The sequence below is a fragment of the Pristiophorus japonicus genome, chromosome 11, assembly GCF_044704955.1.
Source record: "Pristiophorus japonicus isolate sPriJap1 chromosome 11, sPriJap1.hap1, whole genome shotgun sequence".
NCBI classification, from domain to species: domain Eukaryota; kingdom Metazoa; phylum Chordata; class Chondrichthyes; family Pristiophoridae; genus Pristiophorus; species Pristiophorus japonicus.
The window spans coordinates 112,990,927-113,013,611 of NC_091987.1; the positions used below are offsets into that span (position 1 = coordinate 112,990,927).

Sequence of the window (22,685 nt, forward strand, 5' to 3'; positions counted from 1 at the left end):
GCCTCTCACCGCTGCCGAATCTCGGACCTCACCTCTTCGCTGCTGCCTTTACCTCAGGGCCTCCTCGCCCGAACACCTCCTTCGCGACAGGGCCACCCAACCAGCTCCTCTTTGGCGGGGCCCCGCCCAATCGGCTCCTCCTCGGTGGGCCTGCCCGAACATTTCCTCCTCCTCGGTGGGGCCCCACCCGAACACTTCCTCGGCGGCGGGGCCCTGCCTGATGACCTCATCAACGGGGCTGGCGACCCAAACAGCTCCTCCACAAGCACCCCACTTTGACATTCCAAAATCCAAAAATACCCGAACCTGGGTTCATTTTTTTCTGGATTCGTGACGTCAGAAAGACGTTACAAAGTCCGGAAAAATGCGGAATCCGGAATGGCCTCGGTCCCAGATTCGGGACACTGCACCTGTATATTTAAGGCAGAGATAGACAGATTTTTGAGCGGTAAGGGAGTAAAGGGTTATGAGGAGCGGGCAAGGAAGTGGAACTGTTTCCATGATCACATCAGCCATGATCTTACTGAATGGTGGAGCAGGCTCGAGGGGCCAGGTAGCTTACTCCTGCTCTTCGTTCTTATAGTCTTATCTGCTTTGTGGCCTCTCCGTGATCGACAGGAGGAGGGGAGGGGCGGCGCGGTCCAGGGGCTTCTGTATGACACGGAGGGGCGGGGCTTGGCCTTGATTGACAGGGGCGGGGCGTTGGGCCTTTATTGACAGGAGTCGGGGCGGGGCTTGCTCTAGATTGACAGGGCGGGGCGGGGCCTTGTCTTGGTTGGCAGGGGTCGGGGCGGGGCTTGCTCTTGATTGACAGGGGCCGTACGGTGGTGCGGGGCGCGTGGCGCGGCGTCAGTTGCCGGACCCACCTGGCGGTGCTGTGAGATGGTGGCCGGGAGTGCGCATTGTGAAAGCGGATCAGAGAGACAGTGAGAGACGGACCAGGGCTCACTCGCCGCCGCCATGCCCAACATCGTGCTGTTCAGCGGCAGCTCGCACCAGGACCTGTCGCAGAGGGTGGCGGACAGGCTCGGCCTGGAGCTGGGCAAGGTGGTGACCAAGAAATTCAGCAATCAGGAGACGTGGTGAGGCTGGGCTCGGGGGGCCGGGCGCCGAGGACCGAGGGATGGGTGCTGAAGTCCGCTCTGGGGACCCGGCTGTCCATCCTGTCTGCTCCCGCGCGTTGCCACGGTTGCACGGAGCCGCTGACTCTGGCCCTGCGGCTTGTACATTTGCCTTGGTCCCCAGACCCCGCCGGCGGGCCCGGGGTGAGGTGGCTGTGTGGGGGGGGGAGTGGCTGTTCACGGGGCCCTCTGGCCCGGCAGCGCATGTCTACTGGGCCCGCAGGTGGGCACCTCCCCGGGCAGTCTGGAGCCAGCGGGGCCGATCCAGCCGACCCTGAGAGGGGGGTTAACGCTGGCGGAGTGGCGACCCCTGGAGAAGTTCCTTCCGAGGTGCTGGGTGAGCAGAGCCGTCACCAGGGGTGAGATTGAGTTCTGGTGTTCGTCACACAAAGCTTTCAGTCTGGCCGCACCTCGATGCCCCTCTGAATAACCAGACATTAATCGCCCAACATCACCAACATGTGAACACTGCCCTATATGTCCTAGCCATTGCCCACTTTTGTGTATGAGACATGGTTTACAGGGCTGTGCATCTGTTTTACTCTCTAGTAGTTTGAGAGTTTACCAGCTCCCTTTGGTTAGTGAGCAGCTTGCCCAGGGTAGCACCGCATTTCAGTCCTGGCAGGGATGCCACAGTTAGCCTTGGTGCTAAATTCAGGAGGAGGCCGGCAGCCAGGTTCCTTTTACCCCTGATTGTCCATTCCGCAGAATATGCTTTTGGAATGAATAACTTGCTGATCAATAGTAATGGCGATCAAGGCTCATAAATAACCACCTGGAGAGTGACCAGTGATAGTGGACCTGTATGCCAGCAAGGAGTCAATATATCTCCAGAAGAGGGAATTGGGGTTTTTTTTGGAGGGGGGGGGGTGGAGAAAGAGAGAGAAAGTTTATTTGCTCTAATTTGCAATATCGACTTTCGTACTTTTCCGACTGTGCCTTCAGCTGTCTCGGTGCTACATTCTGGAATCCCCTCCCTGTCTCTCCATCAGCGCCACCTTCTTTGAGACCCGACTTGAACACTTCTTTGACAAAGCTTTTAGTCACTCCTAATTTCTCACTCGCTGTCCATTTCTGTCTGATCACACTTCTGTGAAGTGCCTTGAGCTGTTTAACTACGTTAAAGGTGATCATAAATTTAAGTTGTTTTGATTTGAGGGACCTGTAAATGCACCAACTGAAGTTTAAGATCGGAGAGGGAAATTGATCTGCTCCTTATGGCCAAGATGGGCCTGTAAACCAAGAACAGAGGTTGTAGAAGATCCCCCTCCCCAGTTATTGCTGTAAGCAGAAATTAAAGTACAATGGGAGATTGTTTATCTAAGCAAAACTTAAATTGGCTAATTGACTCAACTGGTTGGTCTATAGGTCATTTTCTTTACTGGATTAATATTTCTAGTGCTGTATGATGGAATTGATACTTGATACATTTTATACATTTGTTAATCTGAACAATGGTAATTCTCAGTGTTTGGAAGAATGAGGTCCCACTAAGTCCGATTTGTTTGAGAAAAACTGTGATTTAAGATAACAGTATCTAGACCAATTACTTTCAAATTGGGGTAATAGTTTTCTAAACTTACTGGTTCTGGACCAGTAACTTATTCCCTCATCAGCACCTAGAAACTAATGTCCAATGATAAAGGGGTATATAAAGAAAAGGATTTGGGGATTGGCTAAACTAGTCTTTGAGAAATTTGTACAGTTTAAAGATGACAAAAATCAACCAAATGTTAGACTGTTATTTGTTGGAAAATGTTAAGGTTACTGGAGAATTCCATTTCCTAATCAAGTGGAAACCCATTACAATAGATCTGATATCACCATTTCAAAGAAGAGCAGGAGAGTTATCTCTGGCGTCGGCTAATATTTATCCCTCAACCAAGATCGCTGGAGCAGATTATCTGGTCGTTATCATATTGCTGTTTGTGGGAGTATGGTGTGTGCAAATTGTCTGCTATGTTTTATATATTACAACAGTGACAAAAAAGTTATTTATTGATTGTAAAGCGCTTAGGAATGTCCTCCGGTCGTGAAGGACGCTTTGTAAATGCAAAACTTTTTTTCTCGCAGTCATTTGGCAACTAAGATCTTGAAATTACTTTTTTTTTAATCAGATTGACTATTGTAATTGCTGTTTATTAATCTTTATGGAAAACCTTTCTTGGTTTATTATGAGACCATTATGGAAAAAGTACAGCAGTGTTCCAAAAGCTTGTGAATATCTGTGAACCTGTGGAATTCTCTACCACAGAAAGTTGTTGAGGCCAATTCACTAAATATATTCAAAAAGGAGTTAGATGAAGTCCTTACTACTAGGGGGATCAAGGGGTATGGCGAGAAAGCAGGAATGGGGTACTGAAGTTGCATGTTCAGCCATGAACTCATTGAATGGTGGTGCAGGCTAGAAGGGCCGAATGGCCTACTCCTGCACCTATTTTCTACGTTTCTATGTTTTCTATGTTTCTATCTGTTGAATATGGGAGGGATCAAGAAAATAGTAACTAAGGCCCAGAAAGTCACAAGACTGATTTGAATGGAAACTTGGCAGCTGGATTTCTATCACGCTGCTATGAAGGTAGATTAAGCAACAAATTATTAACTCCATTTCAAGATTTGCATTTAGAATTCTTTGCTTTTTAGTGACTTTAAAAAAAATAATGCAATTGTCACTGTTGATGGTGTGCCTTGTTCAGCAACACAAAATGTAGCCAGTGTTTGAGACTACATGACCACTTAGTTTTGGAAGAACAGGTTAAGGCTTGTTTGCTGGTATGGATAAAGTTGCTGTTGGTTTGGTCCGTTTGTAATGTCGTGTGGATTAGTGATTTGTTTTAAAGCAGTATGTCAGTGTGAAAGCAAGCTCGCTTTCAACTCAAGTCTGCAACATGGGGCAAGCAATTATCTTAGTGAACAGTGACTTATGAAAATTTAAAACAAGCATTGACCTACAACTTGAGAATACCCAGTATTTTTGTACGGTTTTTATATCCAGTTCCTGTCTCAACCCAATGTTTCATAAGCCCAAATTCAGCTCGGGTTCCATTCCTTGAATTTAAATTTTCTTTTGAAAAATTCAGTTTTGAAAAATTTTGCATACCTGTTTCTTTTGACCTTTAGCATCTCTGTAACTGCAGGCTTTGGGGTAAATCTGAAACTTTTCACAAACTTCTATATATTTCTGATGACTATATTTATGGGGCAGTGTAGAATAGTACTGAGGAGGTACCCTTAGCATTTAAAAAAAATCTCATTTATACATTGAATTATTTCTTCAATTGATTTCCTTTGCGAAACAGTGTCGAGATTCTTGGCTGGCATAACTGTCTTTCTGATGAGGTGTTCAACCAAGGAGGCTCTTTTAACTGTTCAGATGAATGTTAGAAATTCCATGGCATTATTTGAAGAAGAGCAAGGGCTTCTCCCGGTCACCTGGCAAGCATTTATCCCCCAACCAACACGATTGAAACAGATTAACTGGTTATTTGTTATTGTGCTGTTTGTGGGACTTTGTGCGTAAACTGACTGCTCTGTTTGCCACCATGACAGTGACTGCACTTCCACGTGAACCATTAGCTGTGTCGGAACTTCCTGAGGATATGAAACATAAATGCAAGCTTTCTTTCTAATTTTCTTTGAAAGTTTTGAGAGCAGATCCATCTGAAGTGCAAAATGCCTACTAAATCTCTTAAGTACAGCAGCTAAAGCTTTCTCAATGTCTAATTAGTTCTTAATCCTGACCAATAGCTTTTTCTAGCCATGCTATATTGATGCTTTCGAGCTCTGGGATTTGAATCTACTGCCACTTTGCTTACTTGTTTTCCTGGGTTTTACGTGTATTTGATATTGGTGTTGCAAAAGCCTGCATCTAACTTTATATTAAAATAAAGACAGACTTGGATTTATATAGTGCCTTTCATGACCACCGGATGTCTCAGTGAAGATGCTTTACAGCCCGTCACTGTGGTAATGTAGGAATATAATGGGCGGGATTAGGTACAGATTCCTGTTTAACAGGTGGCTTTCAGAAGTGTTTAATTAAATATTGTAGATTTCTGACATCTCTGGCTGAGAGTTGATTTTAGATCAAAGCTACTGCAGTTTTTTGCTTCCAGAAGCTGGCTCTTAGCAAGATGTTAAACATTATAGCAGATTTAATGATGTCCATAAGGACAGGACACCAATATGGTGCTAAAGTATCTTCAGTGTTTGAAATAGTCAATTTTTCATGTATATCCTGTTCTTCCTTGGAACTTGCAATAAGTTGGCATTTCCATACACTGTACCTTGAGTTGTCAAAAAATATCATCTATTTGACTAATTATTTTGCATGCTAAAGGTGCTCAGATTTCTTTGCTTTAAGTGGACTAGTTTCAGTTTCTTTTTTCCCATAGGCCCCAAGTTATGTACATTTTATATTGTCTTGCAGTACTTGGGCATGTGGGCTGAGCTTCTTTATTGAAGTGTGATTGGCCCTGTTGAGAAATGTGCTTTCTATTGTTTTGACCAGTTATATTCCACCGAAAAAGGTGCAGGCAACCATGATGTTTCCTTTGCCTGGCTAAACCTAAGCCATGACTCCTTGGTCCAGCCTCTCCACTCCTATTGAATATTGATTTAGATATTTCTTTAGAATATAATTTCTGAACTTTTTTCACATTTGGAATGTTTATGGTTGAATTTTCTGGTATTTTTGTAACTGAGACACTTTCATTAATACATGATTAAAGCCAAGTAAAATGTGTTTAGAAGATGCAAGGATTGGGGATATTCATGAGTGGGGAAGCAGAAAGTTGTTAGTGATTCTCTTTGTACTTGTAGCAATTGATATCCATGTCATTTGAGAAGCTGCAACATCTTGATGCAGATTAAATATAAATTGAGTATAAATATAAAGTTGGAAATATGAAAAGACCTTAAATTTATATTATAGAATATGCAGCACAAACAAGCCATTCGCCCAGCTGGTCCATGCTGTGTTTTTGCTCCACATGAATCTCCTCCCACCCTACTTAAGTTAATCCATCAGTTTAATCTCTTCTTTTCACCTCAGCTACTTCATACAAGTTCCACATTCTAACACTCTCTCTCTAGGTAAAGAAGATTCTCCTGAATTGGATTTGTTCTTACTCATTTTTTGTATCTGTAACAAGTGTGATATTTTGAAGTTTAACATGGACATATGCTACATGCAGGACTTTTACTCCTCGACACTGGATCTTCCATGGCATTGATATAGCACCTTTCGCAACCTCAGGATGTCCAAAACCACTTTACAGCCAAGTGTAGTCGCCGTTTTAGGGAAAGGTGGGAGTTAATTTGTGCACAACAAGGCCCCACAAACTGGAATGATATAAATGACTAAATCTATTTTAATGATGTTAATTGAGTGGTAAATATTGGCCAGGATACACGGAGAATTTCCCTGCTTTTCTAAGTGTCATGGGATCTTTTATGCCCACCAAAGAGCAGTTTAACGTCCCATTCAACAAATTGGAGTTTCTGGTGAATGAGAGATCAATGAGAGGATATTGCAGAAATCAAGACTTCAGGTATCTAAAGTGTGAATAAAGGTTTCGGCAGCATTGTTAGTGAGGTGGGCTTGCAGGTGGATAATTTGTGGAGATGGAAATAGGTAGTCTTAACGGTGTTTAGGCTGTGGGGTTTGAAGGGTCTGAGGAAGAGGGAGCCAAGGACAGATCCTTGGTATGCCGCAGTGGGAAGAGATACTGTTGATGGGTTTGCTGTGTTTGAACAGGAAGTGGTGGAAACACGCAACAGCAGCGTCGCATAGCTGCTTGAAAGAGGAGGGAATAGAGAAAGATCGTGTGCTCGAATACTGGATGAAAAGGACAAGGAATGAGTCACAGCACATCATATGTGACTGATCAGGGTGGTGTCAGTGCTGTGAGCAGGGTAGAAGCTGGACTGAAAGGATTCCAAGTCCTTGTCCTCCAGGTGGTTCTAGAATAGAAAGAGGATTTAGTTGATGAAAGTGAGTAGCACTTAACATTATCTTTGATCCGAATATGAATGACTAGACCAATGCATGATGTGTTTGGATTTTAAAGTGTTTGGCTGTTGTATGAACTTACAGAATATAGCAGCATTGGGGAATCCACCTTGGGGTTTCCTGGACAGCCAAAAGCAGCTTGCTGGGTAACTGCATCTTGTGGTGTGGTAATGCCCTGCACTTCAATTTTGTGTGCATGAGATGCAATTCTGCTTGGCTGCGATGTTCCCCCAAATTAAATTGCTCGTGTGAAGAATAGCCACTGTGAACCATAACCCAGCATGAGTCAGAGTTTTGAGGAGAGGAAAAGATACGTTGGATAGTAGAGGGCATGTACAATGCGGGGAATGGGACATGTATTACATGATTGGGGAAGTCTTAATTGTCAGCCTGTCTACCTTGCTATGAATCAACTGCATGTCCACTGTCAATTGTTCACATTCTGTGAAAGTAAATTTTAATTGCTATTTGGGTGTCCCTTTTCATTCATTGTGTTGGAGGCACAAATAAATGCTATAATTAGGTAATGTGCTTAATTTGTATCCTTGACTGAATCTGGTTGGAGAACAGTTAATGACCTTTGTGTTACTGGATGCAAATTATTGATATTGGATAATAAAACATTTTCTGTAGCCTGATGCATCCCCCATCCACTGAAGCGATAAATGAATTTGAATGTCTACACAGCTCGTGTGAAGCTTGCGATTCAGTTTCAGAGGCTCTTGTGTTCTTGACATAAACATGGCATTCTGCTTTCAAAATCAGCTGCCATTGTCTTGCTGTCGTCATCATCCTGTAGAGCAGGGTGGCCAAGCTTTGTTTTTAAGGACTGCGCTGGTGCGTACTATAAAGCCTGATTTGCAAATATGAAGTAAAATTCCATGCTCTCCTGAGTTTGTGCATATCTCGAGTTGTTGCTCCTCACAGATCTTGGGGCTCAATTTTGGCCGAGACCCTTTTTTGGCGCACTTACCGGAGTTGCGCTGCTTTTTTACATTCCGAGATGCACCGAAAAACAATGTTGGAACTTTGGTCGCTGTCCGGTCTCTTCACTGTAGTCGCACAGCATGGCCAGCCAACTCGGGGGCGGGGGAGCCTGCGTTCGGTGCTGGAAAATGTGCCGGGAGGTCCACACATGCGCAGTGGAGTATGGTGATGTCTGCGCATGAGCAGTAGCGCTGTTGTGAGTTGGCAATCGGCCATTTTTAAAGAGCTAGCTAGTGTTTTGGTGCCAGAAGGAGTGCTGTGATAGGAAAATCACTGCTGAATTTAAGAAGCAGTGCTCTGTATGGTAAAATCAGTGCTGCATGCCAGCAGAAGTGCCAGAAGGAGTGCTGTATTTGGAAAAATCACTGCATGTAAAATAAGTACATTGTGTGTTTGGGAAAAATCACTGTCCAAGAACATTGGAAAAGTGCTGTGAGTGTCTCAGAGCAGCTGCAGCATGTAGCAATGGGGACCAAGAACAAAGAATTTCTTGCTGGAAGAAGTGGAGACACTAGTGAATGTCATTGAGAACAGATGGCAGGCGCTGGATACCAGCAGAGGTCGCACAAAAGTGCCACCCAAAGAAATGAAGAAACACTGGAACCTAGTTGTAGAAGATTACTGTGCAGTGGTGCATACCAAGAGATCTGGAAACCAGTATAAAAAGAAATGGCAGGATCTTGGTCAAGCAGTTAGTGTAAGTAATATTTTCATTTATTCAATGCAACTGTAAGTGTGACCAGTTGTATATGTCCCACTCAGCAGAAAGACGCCTTCTCTTTAAAAAGTTGCATTTTCAGCTTTGCAGAAGAAATTGGCCCACAACAAAAGGGAAAGAAATTGAACAGGAGGAGGCCCATCAAATCTGCACGCACTGACACCCTTGGAAGAGAGGGTCGCTGCTTTGATGGGTCCTTCCTGGAGAAAAACAAACCAGTACTGCACAAGCTGGGCCCACACTCGAGGAGAGGGTAAGTCCTGAAAATTCATCATGGCCCTTCAAATCAACCTGCTGCCTGGCCTGCTATGTGTGAGACTACTCATGCCACCCAACCTGCCCCCTCCTCTGCTGCTAACCATTTGACTGTTCTGTTATATTTTGCAGAACCTGAAGATCCAGAAGAAGATTTTAGATGCGGATGAGCCTGAGCACGAGAACATCTTCCAAGCCAACCCTCCAGACCAACATGGGGGTGAGGGGGAGTTGGGTCAGCTGGATGAAGCTACCACGTGTATACTGAATTTCGAGCATGTGCAGTTATCGGAGTTGCCAGCCCCTTCCATGACTAGTGGTTTGAGTTCTGGTGGGACATTCCATGGTTTCTTACAATCCGAGGTTGCGGGTCCCAGTAGTAACTGCAGCAAGTAACACCCAGGGCCCCACCGTCCGAGGATGCAAGTCCCACTGGGATTCCGCGAAGCACACCCAGGGCACCATCGTCCGAACCTGCGACTCCTACTGGGATGCCGCGATGCAGACCCAGGGCGAGGGGAAGGAGAAATCGACCACACTCTCCTGAGATGCAGGATGCAACAGATGTGGTTCAGATCATGGCATTGAGTGCAGAGAGCATTGACCTTCCCCGATCACTCCTGGACACTATCAGTGGGGTGAGCGATGAGTAGCGGGACTGTCGGGAGAAGTAACAGCAATGGCACAGGACATGGGAATGATGTCCGGAAGCATCAGTGAGGGAATAGTGTCCATGAGGGAGGGAATGTCAGAGGTAGTGGAAAGGACAACATTGGCAATGACACAGGCCACAAGGGAAGGCATGTGTGAGTTAGCTGCTGCAATAAGGGAACCCACCCAGACCATGCGCCCATTGACAGAATCCACACCAGTCTGAAGAGACCCAAGCCGGGCCCTCCACATTAACACCTGACCCCCCCCCCCCCCCCCCAGCCCCTCCACCACCACCACTCATCAAGAAGTGCATATTCAATGAGATGTTAGAAGGTATAAGCTTGATACCAAACCCAAAATGACTGCATCGCCGCCTGCGAGGGATGAGAGATGGGTGCAGCCTTTCCTTGCTGCTGCTGTTGTTGTTGATACTGTTGTAACTATTTTCACATTGATAGTATTTTGTAAGTTATGTAAATTTACAACTTTATAAGTGATCTTAGTCATATTAAAGTAAAGTTTGATACAAGAATAATTTTATTACACTAAAGTTAAGTACATTGTAAACTTTTGAATAAAATATATTTAACATTAAAACTGAATCATGTTCCATTAACGCAACACATTACGGAACAGCGCCAAAAAATAAACGTGTCCATGTGGAATAGTTGTTGCTGAGCCCTCTGGCATCGGTATAGCGTTCACCGATGAGCTGCTGGCGCAAGGCTCGAGCAATCGTTAAAGGAGCACAATGGCCTGCCCTCCTCCCATCGTTGTGCTCCGGCCTCAGGCATTTCATAGTTTCCTCACTGTCGTCGTCATCCTCCTCCACCACCTCCTCCTGCTTGTCAACTGCATCTTCCAAATCATTAGCATCAGCCACTCTCTCCACAGGTGGGTTTTCTTTCACTACCAGCTGCTGCTGCCTCATGATGGCTACGTTATGCAGCATACAACAGTGAACTGACTGACAATCACAGGGGAGTATAGGAAGTAACCTCCCGGAATGGTCCAGGCATCGGAAACGCTGTTTTAAGATGCCAATGGTCCTCTCTATGATGCTGCGTGTCGTAATGTGCGACATGTTGTATTGATGCTCAGCTTCCGTCCGGGTTACGCGTAGGGTCGTCATGAGCCAGGTGGTGAGGCCGCACCCTTTGTCTCCCAGTAGCCAGCTCTGCCTTTTTGGCTGCTGCTCAAACATGTCAGATATAACTGTCGCATAGGATGAACGCATCATGGGTGCTGCCAGGATATCTTTCATTGACTGACATATGCGATGTATGTTGTCACACACAAGCTGCACATTAATGGAGTGGAAGCCTTTTCTATTCCTGAACAACTTGGCATCCCCCAAAGGTGCTCGCAAGGCAATGTGGGTACAATCAATGCAGCCTTGTACCTTTGGGAAGCCAGCAATCCTTGAGAACTCCACAGCCCTGTCATGGATTGCCTGGGCGGTCATTATGAACTTGATGAAGTCGTCATTCTGCTCATACAGTGCAGCCGTGACCTGGTGAATGGAGACATGTATTGCATGTTGAGAGATGGCGCACACATCTCCAATTGTAGCTTGAAATGATCCGGAGGAACAGAATGAAAGTGCAGCTGTAACCTTCACTTCAACTGACAAAGCAGTCCACCTGCCACTTCTCGGCTGTAGGTCTGGTCACAGCAACTCAGATTTCACGGACAACTTCTCTGCGGAAACGCAGCCTTCTGACACATTCTGCATCACTCGGGTGCAGGTACGAACGCCTGACTCGAAATTGCCGAGGTGGATAAGGCCGCCTGCCCAGCAGCCTACATGCTCTGATGTTCCTAATGTGATGAGCTCTAATTAATTGTCTCCTATGTAGCACAATGATGCAGAACGCTTGCAAAAGGCATGGCATTCAGTATTGCCCCCATACTTAAAGTTAAATTTTCAAAGAAGGACAAAATGGCAGGAAAGCAGGCAGCACAGGTTCACAGTTCTCTCTCTCTCTCTCTCTCCTTTTTCCCCCTCTTTCCCCCCCTCTCTCTCCTCCCCCCCCTCTCTCTCTCCTCCCCCCCCTCTCTCTCTCCTCCCCCCCCTCTCTCTCTCCCCTCCCCCCTCTCTCTCCTCTCCCCCCTCTCTCTCCTCCCCCCCCCCTCTCTCCTCCCCTCTCTCCTCTCTCCTCTCTCCCCCCCTCTCTCCTCTCTCCCCCCTCTCTCCTCTCTCCCCCCCTCTCTCCTCTCTCCCCCCTCTCTCTCTCTCCCCCTCTCTCTCTCTCTCTCCCCCCCCCTTTCCCCCCCCCCCTCTCTCCTCTCTCCTCCCCCCCCCTCTCTTTCCCCCCCCCTCTCTCCTCTCTCCCCCCCCCCTCTCCTCTCTCCCCCCCTCTCTCTCTCTCTCTCTCCCCCCCCTCTCTCTCTCTCTTTCCCCCCCCCCCCCCGCCACACCAAATGTCTTTTGTCCTCTCCTCTCTCCCTCCTCCGCCCTCTCCCCCCCGCCTCTCTGTTGAATTTCAGCCTCTCCTCTCTCTGGTCCCCTATGCTTAACCAGCTCCCTTCCTTCGCTCCCACCCCCAAGCCTCTCCGTTGAATCCCAATGCCGGCCAGTTCGCTCGCTCCCGCCCCTAATCCAAGCTGAGTGGCCTCCTGTTGCATTGTCCCGCCCTCTAGCCCAGGCCGAGTGGGTGGCTTCCCAGGCCGAGTTTGAAGATGAAGGTAGGACTTCAATTTTTTATTATTGAATTGTTAGCAAGTGCTAAGGGTAAGGGTTGGTTGGTTTAGGAGTAGGTCCTCTCCGCTTCCTGCCCCTATCCTAGGCCGAATGGCCTCCGATGTACCTACCTGCGCCAATTTCTTTAATTCTCCGCAAGGGTTTTCTGAAGTGGCCACATATGTTGGCCTAAGTAGAAATGCAGTAACTATTAGCTGGCCGAAGTTGCCTAAATAGGCAGAACTGGCGTAGGTGGCTGGTAACGCCCCCTTTTGAGAAAAAATAATTAACCAAAAAAAATTGTAACTAATTCAGTTACACTGGTGCAAATTGATTGGGGAAAATGGGGATTTTTAAGTTACGCCAGAAAAGCCAAATTACTCTTTTTAAAAAAAAAAACTGGGGCAACTCCTGGCCAAGATTGAGCCCTTAGTGTTGTGATCTACGATTTATCCATCAATAAGGCAACAGTGCTGCTGCATCCTTTCCAAATCTCCAGCACCACACAATTCAAACATGATTGATAATGAATAAGTACAAACAGGACAGCGTTACCTGGGAACGTTATGTTGTCAAGCTTGGTGGCTCTACGTAGGCCAAATATTACAGTTTGGGCATCCTTGCTATTGATGCCTACACCTGCCTACATCTTGTGTGGATTAAATTCTGCCATGGACTGGGCTGTCTGCACATTTTTGTATGGCTTTGGATTATATTGAGGTTAGGGCCAATAAATGGATTTCTTTGCATACCCTACAGGCTAACAGATTGCATTTTGTTCAGAGCTAGATTAGAATGAATGAATCCTGGAACATGTGAAGTCAATTAGTAGTTGGTTAAATTGAGGCCCACAAAAAGAGAAAGTTCTGACCAAATACCGCTTTTTGAAATTGTTGCAATTGACACAGTATAATTAAACTCTTGCTTTGTGGTTTTGGGTTGAGCTGCAAAGTTTCACCAAAGTATGTTTTGAGTGACGAGTAGATCAGGCTTCTTTAGCTTGTTGTAGCCAGTTGTGTTTTTTTTTGCCATTGCTTAAAGTAAACTTTCCAGTTTGCTAGATACGCAGGAGGCAAAAGTCCATGGTGTAAATGTTCAAATATGCCCTTGTAGAATAATCTAGATCTGATCACTTGACTTCCTACAGCACACACAGCTGTAACTTCGTGCTACCTATGTTTACTCAGTGTTCTGGTTTAAGGCAAGAACAGTTTATGTTCTATGCTTTGGACATGAATGTTGAAGCCTGGATTTAAAGCTGCTTTGGTTCGATTATGATCAAGGTCAATGATTTGTGGTTTCATGTAATTATGTAATAAAAATGGAATGTGCCTCAGCCACCATAAGCCAGTGATTGTCATGGTGCTAAATAGCAAGGTAGGCCAAAATCATGCAGGGCTCCTTCCACTCTGTCCCTGAGCCTAATCCGCATTGTTCCACAAGCATGTGCATTCACACCAAATTACCTGAATATGCTGTTGTGTTCTTCCCACAAGCACCATGCAATGAAAAGTTAAACTTACTTCATATTAAATGTAAGTATAGGAATGTACACTTATAAATTATGTAGTCATTGTATATTTGTGACTTGTACATGTTTTTTGTTAATATTTTCAAAACGCCATTCTTAAAGTTTGGGGAATTTTGTGCAGTTCATTTTAAGAACAAAAAAGCACTTTTAACGTGAATAAATCACATTTAAATGTGTGTTTTAGTCTAGGGAAAATCGCCCTTAGATTTCCTGTAAATTCCACTGTAAATTAATGTATTCAATTTGATGCTTTACTTTATAAAGAATTCTGAACTATTAAAAAGTTTACTCTTTTACGGACGTTCCAAATTTCTTTATAAAAAAACTCCACATTGTATCTCTGTAGATTGCTGGAAAATATTTTGTATCAATAGTTGTTGAAACTAGACTACCATATTCAGGCAAACGAGCCAAAGATGGGCAACGGAAGCATTGCAAGGACACTCTCAAAGCCTCCCTGATAAAGTGCAACATCACCACTGACACCTGGGAATCCCTGGCCAAAGACCGCCCTAAGTGGAGGAAGAGCATCCGGGAGGGCGCTGAGCACCTCGAGTCTCATCGCTGAGAGCATGCAGAAATCAAGCGCAGGCAGCGGAAAGAGCGTGCGGCAAACCAGTCCCACCCACCCTTTCCCTCAACGACTATCTGTCCTATCTGTGACAGGGACTGTGGCTCTCGTATTGGTCTGTTCAGCCACCTAAGGACTCATATTTTTAAGAGTGGAAGCAAGTCTTCCTCGATTCCGAGGGAATGCATATGATGATGACCATATTCAGAAGGGGTGAAACTTGCCAATTTTGGCTTCCTTTTTGGGGAAGCCTCAAGTTTAAGCTGTGTTTAAGTGATTTTCAGCCCTGGTATGTAGTCGCACTGTAGACACTCTTTGCATACGCAACATCCTGTAACATTCATAGAATCATACAGCATGGAAGGCGACCATTCGGCCAATCTTTGAGCATTAAATTCGGGTTGTTTATCCTTGTCTGAGTGGATAGAATAAATATTTTAAATGTCAGTGGTTCTGTAATAAGCTACAGTGCTCATACGTACCTCTTTAGAATCTGAACAGTGGTTTGATTCTCTTTATATCCTTCTACAGAACTTTCCAAAAATGATGGCTTGATTTTTTTTTTTGTTTTGCAGTGTGGAAATTGGGGAGAGTGTGCGAGGTGAAGACGTGTACATCATCCAAAGTGGCTGTGGGGAAATCAATGATAATTTGATGGAGCTGTTGATCATGATCAATGCCTGCAAGTTTGCATCATCATCTCGAGTTACTGCAGTTATTCCTTGTTTCCCCTATGCTAGACAAGACAAGAAGGATAAGGTAATTCTGAGCTTTCTGGCCACTTATTTTTTCATCTTGTTAAAACTGGGAGAGCGGAGAATGGAGACTGGTTACTGATTCATCGCACAAATATATAACAGAACAATAATAAATATGGCCAATTTAGGTTTGTTTTATATATGGATCCGAATGTTTGACCGTGTTGAAATATGATTGAAGATGTTATATACGGAGCGGTTTTTGAATTTCTATTAACCAAGTATGTTGCGCATACTTAGTTTTCATCCTGTAATTGAGGTGTGATGACTCTTGGATCGAGATTCCTTTGGTTTTAATTCTGGAATATTCTACTAATGTCTCTTTCGAACTGACTTTTTTATCTGTCATTCATTTTTTTAAAACAAAATCTTCAGAAGGATTGTTTTATTATCCCATGATACGGTCATTTCTGTTAAACAAACGGAAATAGTTTTATATTAAAAGGGGGCGCCTAGAACTTGTAGAATATTTTCTTTTACAATCTATATATTAAAAATCCTGTAGTTTGTGCAGTTCATGTCCACAAAGAATACTTCCTGTTACGATATTTTGTCACTGCTTTTCTGCCAACATTTCCCATTCAATTTTGTTCCGTCAGTTATCAAAGAGCGTCTATCTAATATAGCACCTTTGATGTTGAAAAAAATCCCAAGGCTTTTCACAAGTTGGCAATGATCCCTTCAAATTGTTGCAAATAAATGGAACAGAGCACAGTCAACCAATTTATTTAAAATTATATTTCTCATTTTGGTCTGCCCTGCAGTCAATAAGTTAAACACCAGTCCTTCACTTTTGGTGTCTTGCATCCTATGAGATACCTTGATATGAATGCACTGTGTATCTATTTTGATTGCATGGTTATCAAGTGAATATGAGATAACTGCTAGGTGATAATTTGTGGGGTGGGGTGACTTGTGCGAGTTTTTACTGGAAGCAGGATTTCCAGTTCTTGATTGGGAAATAAAATGTTTTTTTATCGGGAGGAGGGGGGGAGAAAAGTAACATTGGGAAGGGGTGGGGGGCGGTTGTACAGAAAAAAAGTTAGAACCTGAATGCAAGCCACTGGGGGCGGAGAGACAGCCGAGAGTCAGCTTAGCTATGGATTCTGTGAAAATTTGTTTCAAGAAAGATTGGCCCAGTTAGTATTGTGTATAACAAGAATAATAGCTGCTGACATTTATTATCTTAAAAAGTAAAAGGCTGTGTTAAATTTTGGCCTTCACCTCCAGGATCTGGTTTCAGATCCAGTACAGGCTGATGAGGTGAAATTCTTTTGCTATTGGAGTACTGGATGAAATGAGTATGGGCACTCTCAATCCAGTTGTTAACTCAGTGCTTTTCTCCAATTGTCAGTCTTAAAATCTGAAAATTTAAGCAACCTCTCTCAAACTGCCCTGTTCTTCAATCACTATGACATGAAGCTCAAAGCCTTTCATCAGTCCACTTTTCCGGTAAATCTGATATAAAGTTTGCCTGTGGGACATCAGCTTCAGACGAGTATCTGCTACAACTACTGTCTTCACCTTAGTTAGGCCGTACGTCAAAGGGAGCTGGCCTATTGCTGAGTGAAAGGACATCATCATGGCTGCTTGGGTTAGGAAGGACTTTCGGAGAGTATATCCTTTACATTTGAGCTTGGATTCCCCAATTTTTAGGTAATGTTTGTTTGGATTAAACAAGGAGCTATTTGTTTGGCCATGCGTTCAAGAATCAGGGAAGTGGTATCTATAGAAACATAGAAACATAGAAAATAAGTGCAGGAGTAGGCCATTCGGCCCTTCTAGCCTGCACCGCCATTCAATGAGTTCATGGCTGAACATTCAACTTCAGTACCCCATTCCTGCTTTCTCGCCATACCCCTTGATCCCCCTAGCAGTAAGGACCTCATCTAACTCCTTTTTGAATATATTTAGTGAATTGGCCTCAACAACTTTCTGTGGTCGAGAATTCCACAGGTTCACCACTCTCTGGGTGAAGAAGTTCCTCCGCATCTCGGTCCTAAATGGCTTACCCCTTATCCTTAGACTGTGACCCCTGGTTCTGGACTTCCCCAACATTGGGAACATTGTTCCTGCATCTAACCTGTCTAACCCCGTCAGAATTTTATATGTTTCTATGAGGTCCCCTCTCATTCTTCTGAACTCCAGTGAATACAAGCCCAGTTGATCCAGTCTTTCTTGATAGGTCAGTCCCGCCATCCCGGGAATCAGTCTGGTGAACCTTCGCTGCACTCCCTCAATAGCAAGAATGTCCTTCCTCAGGTTAGGAGACCAAAACTGTACACAATACTCCAGGTGTGGCCTCACCAATGCCCTGTACAACTGTAGCAACACCTCCCTGCCCCTGTACTCAAATCCCCTTGCTATGAAGGCCAACATGCCATTTGCTTTCTTAACCGCCTGCTGCACCTGCATGCCAACCTTCAATGACTGATGTACCATGACACCCAGGTCTCTTTGCACCTCCCCTTTTCCTAATCTGTCACCATTCAGATAATAGTCTGTCTCTCTGTTTTTACCACCAAAGTGGATAACCTCACATTTATCCACATTATACTTCATCTGCCATGCATTTGCCCACTCACCTAACCTATCCAAGTCGCTCTGCAGCCTCACAGCATCCTCCTCGCAGCTCACACTGCCACCCAACTTAGTGTCATCCGCAAATTTGGAGATACTACATTTAATCCCCTCATCTAAATCATTAATGTACAGTGTAAACAGCTGGGGCCCCAGCACAGAACCTTGCGGTACCCCACTAGTCACTGCCTGCCATTCTGAAAAGTACCCATTTACTCCTACTCTTTGCTTCCTGTCTGACAACCAGTTCTCAATCCATGTCAGTACACTACCCCCAATCCCATGTGCTCTAACTTTGCACATCAATCTCTTGTGTGGGACCTTGTCGAACGCCTTCTGAAAGTCCAAATATACCACATCAACTGGTTCTCCCTTATCCACTCTACTGGAAACATCCTCAAAAAATTCCAGAAGATTTGTCAAGCATGATTTCCCTTTCACAAATCCATGCTGACTTGGACCTATCATGTCACCTCTTTCCAAATGCACTGCTATGACATCCTTAATAATTGATTCCATCATTTTACCCACTACCGATGTCAGGCTGACCGTTCTATAATTCCCTGTTTTCTCTCTCCCTCCTTTTTTAAAAAGTGGGGTTACATTGGCTACCCTCCACTCCATAGGAACTGATCCAGAGTCAATGGAATGTCGGAAAATGACTGTCAACGCATCCACTATTCCCAAGGCCACCTCCTTAAGTACTCTGGGATGCAGTCCATCAGGCCCTGGGGATTTATCGGCCTTCAATCCCATCAATTTCCCCAACACAATTTCCCGGCTAATAAGGATTTCCCTCAGTTCCTCCTCCTTACTAGACCCCCCGACCCCTTTTATAACCGGAAGGTTGTTCGTGTCCTCCTTCGTGAATACCGAACCAAAGTACTTGTTCAATTGGTCCGCCATTTCTTTGTTCCCCGTTATGACTTCCCCTGATTCTGACTGCAGGGGACCTACATTTGTCTTTACTAACCTTTTTCTCTTTACATATCTATAGAAACTTTTGCAATCCGTCTTAATGTTCCCTGCAAGCTTCTTCTCATACTCCATTTTCCCTGCCCTAATCAAACCCTTTGTCCTCCTCTGCTGAGTTCTAAATTTCTCCCAGTCCCCAGGTTCGCTGCTATTTCTGGCCAATTTGTATGCCACTTCCTTGGCTTTAATACTATCCCTGATTTCCCTAGATAGCCACGGTTGAGCCACCTTCCCTTTTTTATTTCTATGCCAGACAGGAATGTACAATTGTTGTAGTTCATCCATGCGGTCTCTAAATGTCTGCCATTGCCCATCCACAGTCAACCCCTTAAGTATCATTCGCCAATCCATCTCAGCCAATTCACGCCTCATACCTTCAAAGTTAGCCTTCTTTAAGTTCTGGACCATGGTCTCTGAATTAACTGTTTCATTCTCCATCCTAATGCAGAATTCCACCATATTATGGTCACTCTTCCCCAAGGGGCCTCGCACAACGAGATTGCTAATTAATCCTTTCTCATTACATAACACCCAGTCTAAGATGGCCTCCCCCCTAGTTGGTTCCTCGACATATTGGTCTAAAAAACCATCCCTTATGCACTCCAGAAAATCCTCCTCCACCGTATTGCTTCCAGTTTGGTTAGCCCAATCTATGTGCATATTAAAGTCACCCATTATAACTGCTGCACCTTTATTGCACGCACCCCTAATTTCCTGTTTGATGCCCTCCCCAACATCACTACTACTGTTTGGAGGTCTGTACACAACTCCCACTAACGTTTTTTGCCCTTTGGTGTTCTGCAGCTCTACCCATATAGATTCCACATCATCCAAGCTAATGTCCTTCCTAACTATTGCCTTAATCTCCTCCTTAACCAGCAATGCTACCCCACCTCCTTTTCCTTTTATTCTATCCTTCCTGAATGTTGAATACCCCTGGATGTTGAGTTCCCAGCCCTGCTCATCCTGGAGCCACGTCTCCGTAATCCCAATCACATCATATTTGTTAACATCTATTTGCACAGTTAATTCATCCACCTTATTGCGGATACTCCTTGCATTAAGACACAAAGCCTTTAGGCTTGTTTTTTTAACACCCTCTGTCCTTTTAGAATTTTGCTGTACAATGGCCCTTTTTGTTCTTTGCCTTGGGTTTCTCTGCCCTCCACTTTTCCTCATCTCCTTTCTGTCTTTTGTTTTTGCCTCCTTTTTGTTTCCCTCTATCTCCCTGCATTGGTTCCCATCCCCCTGCCATATTAGTTTAACTCCTCCCCAACAGCACTAGCAAACACTCCCCCGAGGACATTGGTTCCGATTCTGCCCAGGTGCAGACCGTCCGGATTGTACTGGTCCCACCTCCCCCAGAACCGGTTCCAATGCCCCAGGAATTTGAATCCCTCCCTGCTGCACCATTGCTCAAGCCACGTATTCATCTGAGCTATCCTGCGATTCCTACTCTGACTAGCACGTGGCACTGGTAGCAATCCCGAGATTACTACTTTTGAGGTCCTACTTTTTAGTTTAGCTCCTAGCTCCTTAAATTCATTTCGTAGGAACTCATCCCTTTTTTTACCTATGTCATTGGTACCAACGTGCACCACGACAACTGGCTGTTCTCCCTCCCTTTTTAGAATGTCCTCCACCCGCTCCGAGACATCCTTGACCCTTGCACCAGGGAGGCAACATACCATCCTGGAGTCTCGGTTGCGGCCGCAGAAACGCCTATCTATTCCCCTTACAATTGAATCCCCTATCACTATCGCTCTGCCACTCTTTTTCCTGCCCTCCTGTGCAACAGAGCCAGCCACGGTGCCATGAACTTGGCTGCTGCTGCCCTCCCCTGATGAGTCATCCCCCTCAACAGTACTCAAAGCGGTGTATCTGTTTTGCAGGGGGATGACCGCAGGGGACCCCTGCACTACCTTCCTTGCACTACTCTTCCTGCTGATCTTCCATTCCCTCGCTGGCTGTGGACCCTTCTCCTGCAGTAAGACCAACTCGCTACACGTGATACTCACGTCATTCTCAGCATCGTGGATGCTCCAGAGTGAATCCACCTTCAGCTCCAATTCCGCAACGCGGACCGTCAGTAGCCGGAGGTGGACACACTTCCCGCACATGTAGTCGTCAGGGACACTGGTGTTGTCCCCGTGTTCCCACATGGTACAGGAGGAGCATATCACGTGACCAAGCTGTCCTGCCATGACTTAACCCTTAGATACACTTAAATTGCCGACAACAATGTTAAAAGTTACTGACTAATAAAGAAAAAGAAAAAGAAAAACTACTCACCAATCAGCAGCCAATCACTTACCACGTTGGCTGTGACGTCACCTTTTGATTTCCTTCTACTTCTTTTTTGCCTTCTCTCCCAGCTGGAGCTGCACAAGTACGCCTCTCTCGACTCCCGCCTCTCTCGACGCTCCCCGGACCGCTGAGCCTTTTATAGGCCGCTGCCTCTCTGGACTCCCGCCTCTCTCAACGCTCCCCGGACTGCTGAGCCTTTTATAGGCCGCTGCCTCTCTCGACTCCCGCCTCTCTCGACGCTCCCCGGACTGCTGAGCCTTTTATAGGCCGCTGCCTCTCTCGACTCCCGCCTCTCTCGACTCTCCCCGGACTGCTGAGCCTTTTATAGGCCGCTGCCTCTCTGGACTCCCGCCTCTCTCGACTCTCCCCGGACTGCTGAGCCTTTTATAGGCCGCTGCCTCTCTGGACTCCCGCCTCTCTCGACGCTCCCCGGACTGCTGAGCCTTTTATAGGCCGCTGCCTCTCTCGACTCCCGCCTCTCTCGACTCTCCCCGGACTGCTGAGCCTTTTATAGGCCGCTGCCTCTCTGGACTCCCGCCTCTCTCGACGCTCCCCGGACTGCTGAGCCTTTTATAGGCCGCTGCCTCTCTCGACTCCCGCCTCTCTCGACTCTCCCCGGACTGCTGAGCCTTTTATAGGCCGCTGCCTCTCTCGACTCCCGCCTCTCTCGACGCTCCCCGGACTGCTGAGCCTTTTATAGGCCGCTGCCTCTCTGGACTCCCGCCTCTCTCGACGCTCCCCGGACTGCTGAGCCTTTTATAGGCCGCTGCCTCTCTGGACTCCCGCCTCTCTCGACGCTCTCCGGACTGCTGAGCCTTTTATAGGCCGCTGCCTCTCTCGACTCCCGCCTCTCTCGACGCTCCCCGAAGTAATTTGTATTGCTGAAGCTTGGTGACGTCCTTTCTTTCCCCCCACCCCAACAAAAATGAGGAGTTTGTGGCATTTATTGAACAAACCTCTCGCAGTTTGTAAAATGTTCATTCTGCTGCTTTCGTGTGGTAGTAGCTAATCAAATGTCAAATATCTGAGTTGGATATCCAGGCCAAAGCTTCCAGGGCAACAGCATGGGTATCTTGTAGGCTGTCTGTGCACTGCCCTCAGGAGGAAATTTACAATGATCTCCAGGATCTGATTAGGAGCTCCAGTTGTATGATGGGGATGCTTTAATCTTCCACCTATGGAGAAGGCCTGCCATAGGATTATAGAAATTTACAGCACGGAAGGAGGCCATTTCGGCCCATCGCGTCCGCGCCGCCTGACCAAGAGCTATCCAGCCTAATCCCACTTTCCAGCTCTTGGTCCGTAGCCCTGTAGGCTACAGCGATTTAAGTGCACATCCAAGTATCTTTTAAATATGGTGAGGGTTTCTGCCTCCACCACCCTTTCAGGAAGTGAGTTCCAGACCCCACCACCCTCTGAGTGAAGAAATGTCCCCTCGTATCTCCTCTAAACTTCCCCCAATTATTTTAAATCTATGCCCCCTGGAAGTTGACCCCTCTGCCAAGGGAAACAGGTCCTTCCTATCCACTCTA

The 22,685-nt window shown here is 45.8% G+C and overlaps 1 protein-coding gene across 1 annotated transcript in view; it reads left to right on the forward strand.

The window, feature by feature from the left end:
* Positions 1 to 819: 819 nt before the first annotated feature.
* LOC139276227 (ribose-phosphate pyrophosphokinase 2) overlaps positions 820 to 22,685 on the forward strand; it is a 46,481-nt gene continuing 24,615 nt past the window's right edge. Inside the window, exons 1-2 of the mRNA XM_070893883.1 lie at positions 820 to 1,082; positions 15,109 to 15,292. Of these exons, the coding sequence (XP_070749984.1) occupies positions 961 to 1,082; positions 15,109 to 15,292 (306 nt within the window). The 5' untranslated portion in view covers positions 820 to 960. The remainder of the gene's footprint in view (positions 1,083 to 15,108; positions 15,293 to 22,685) is intronic.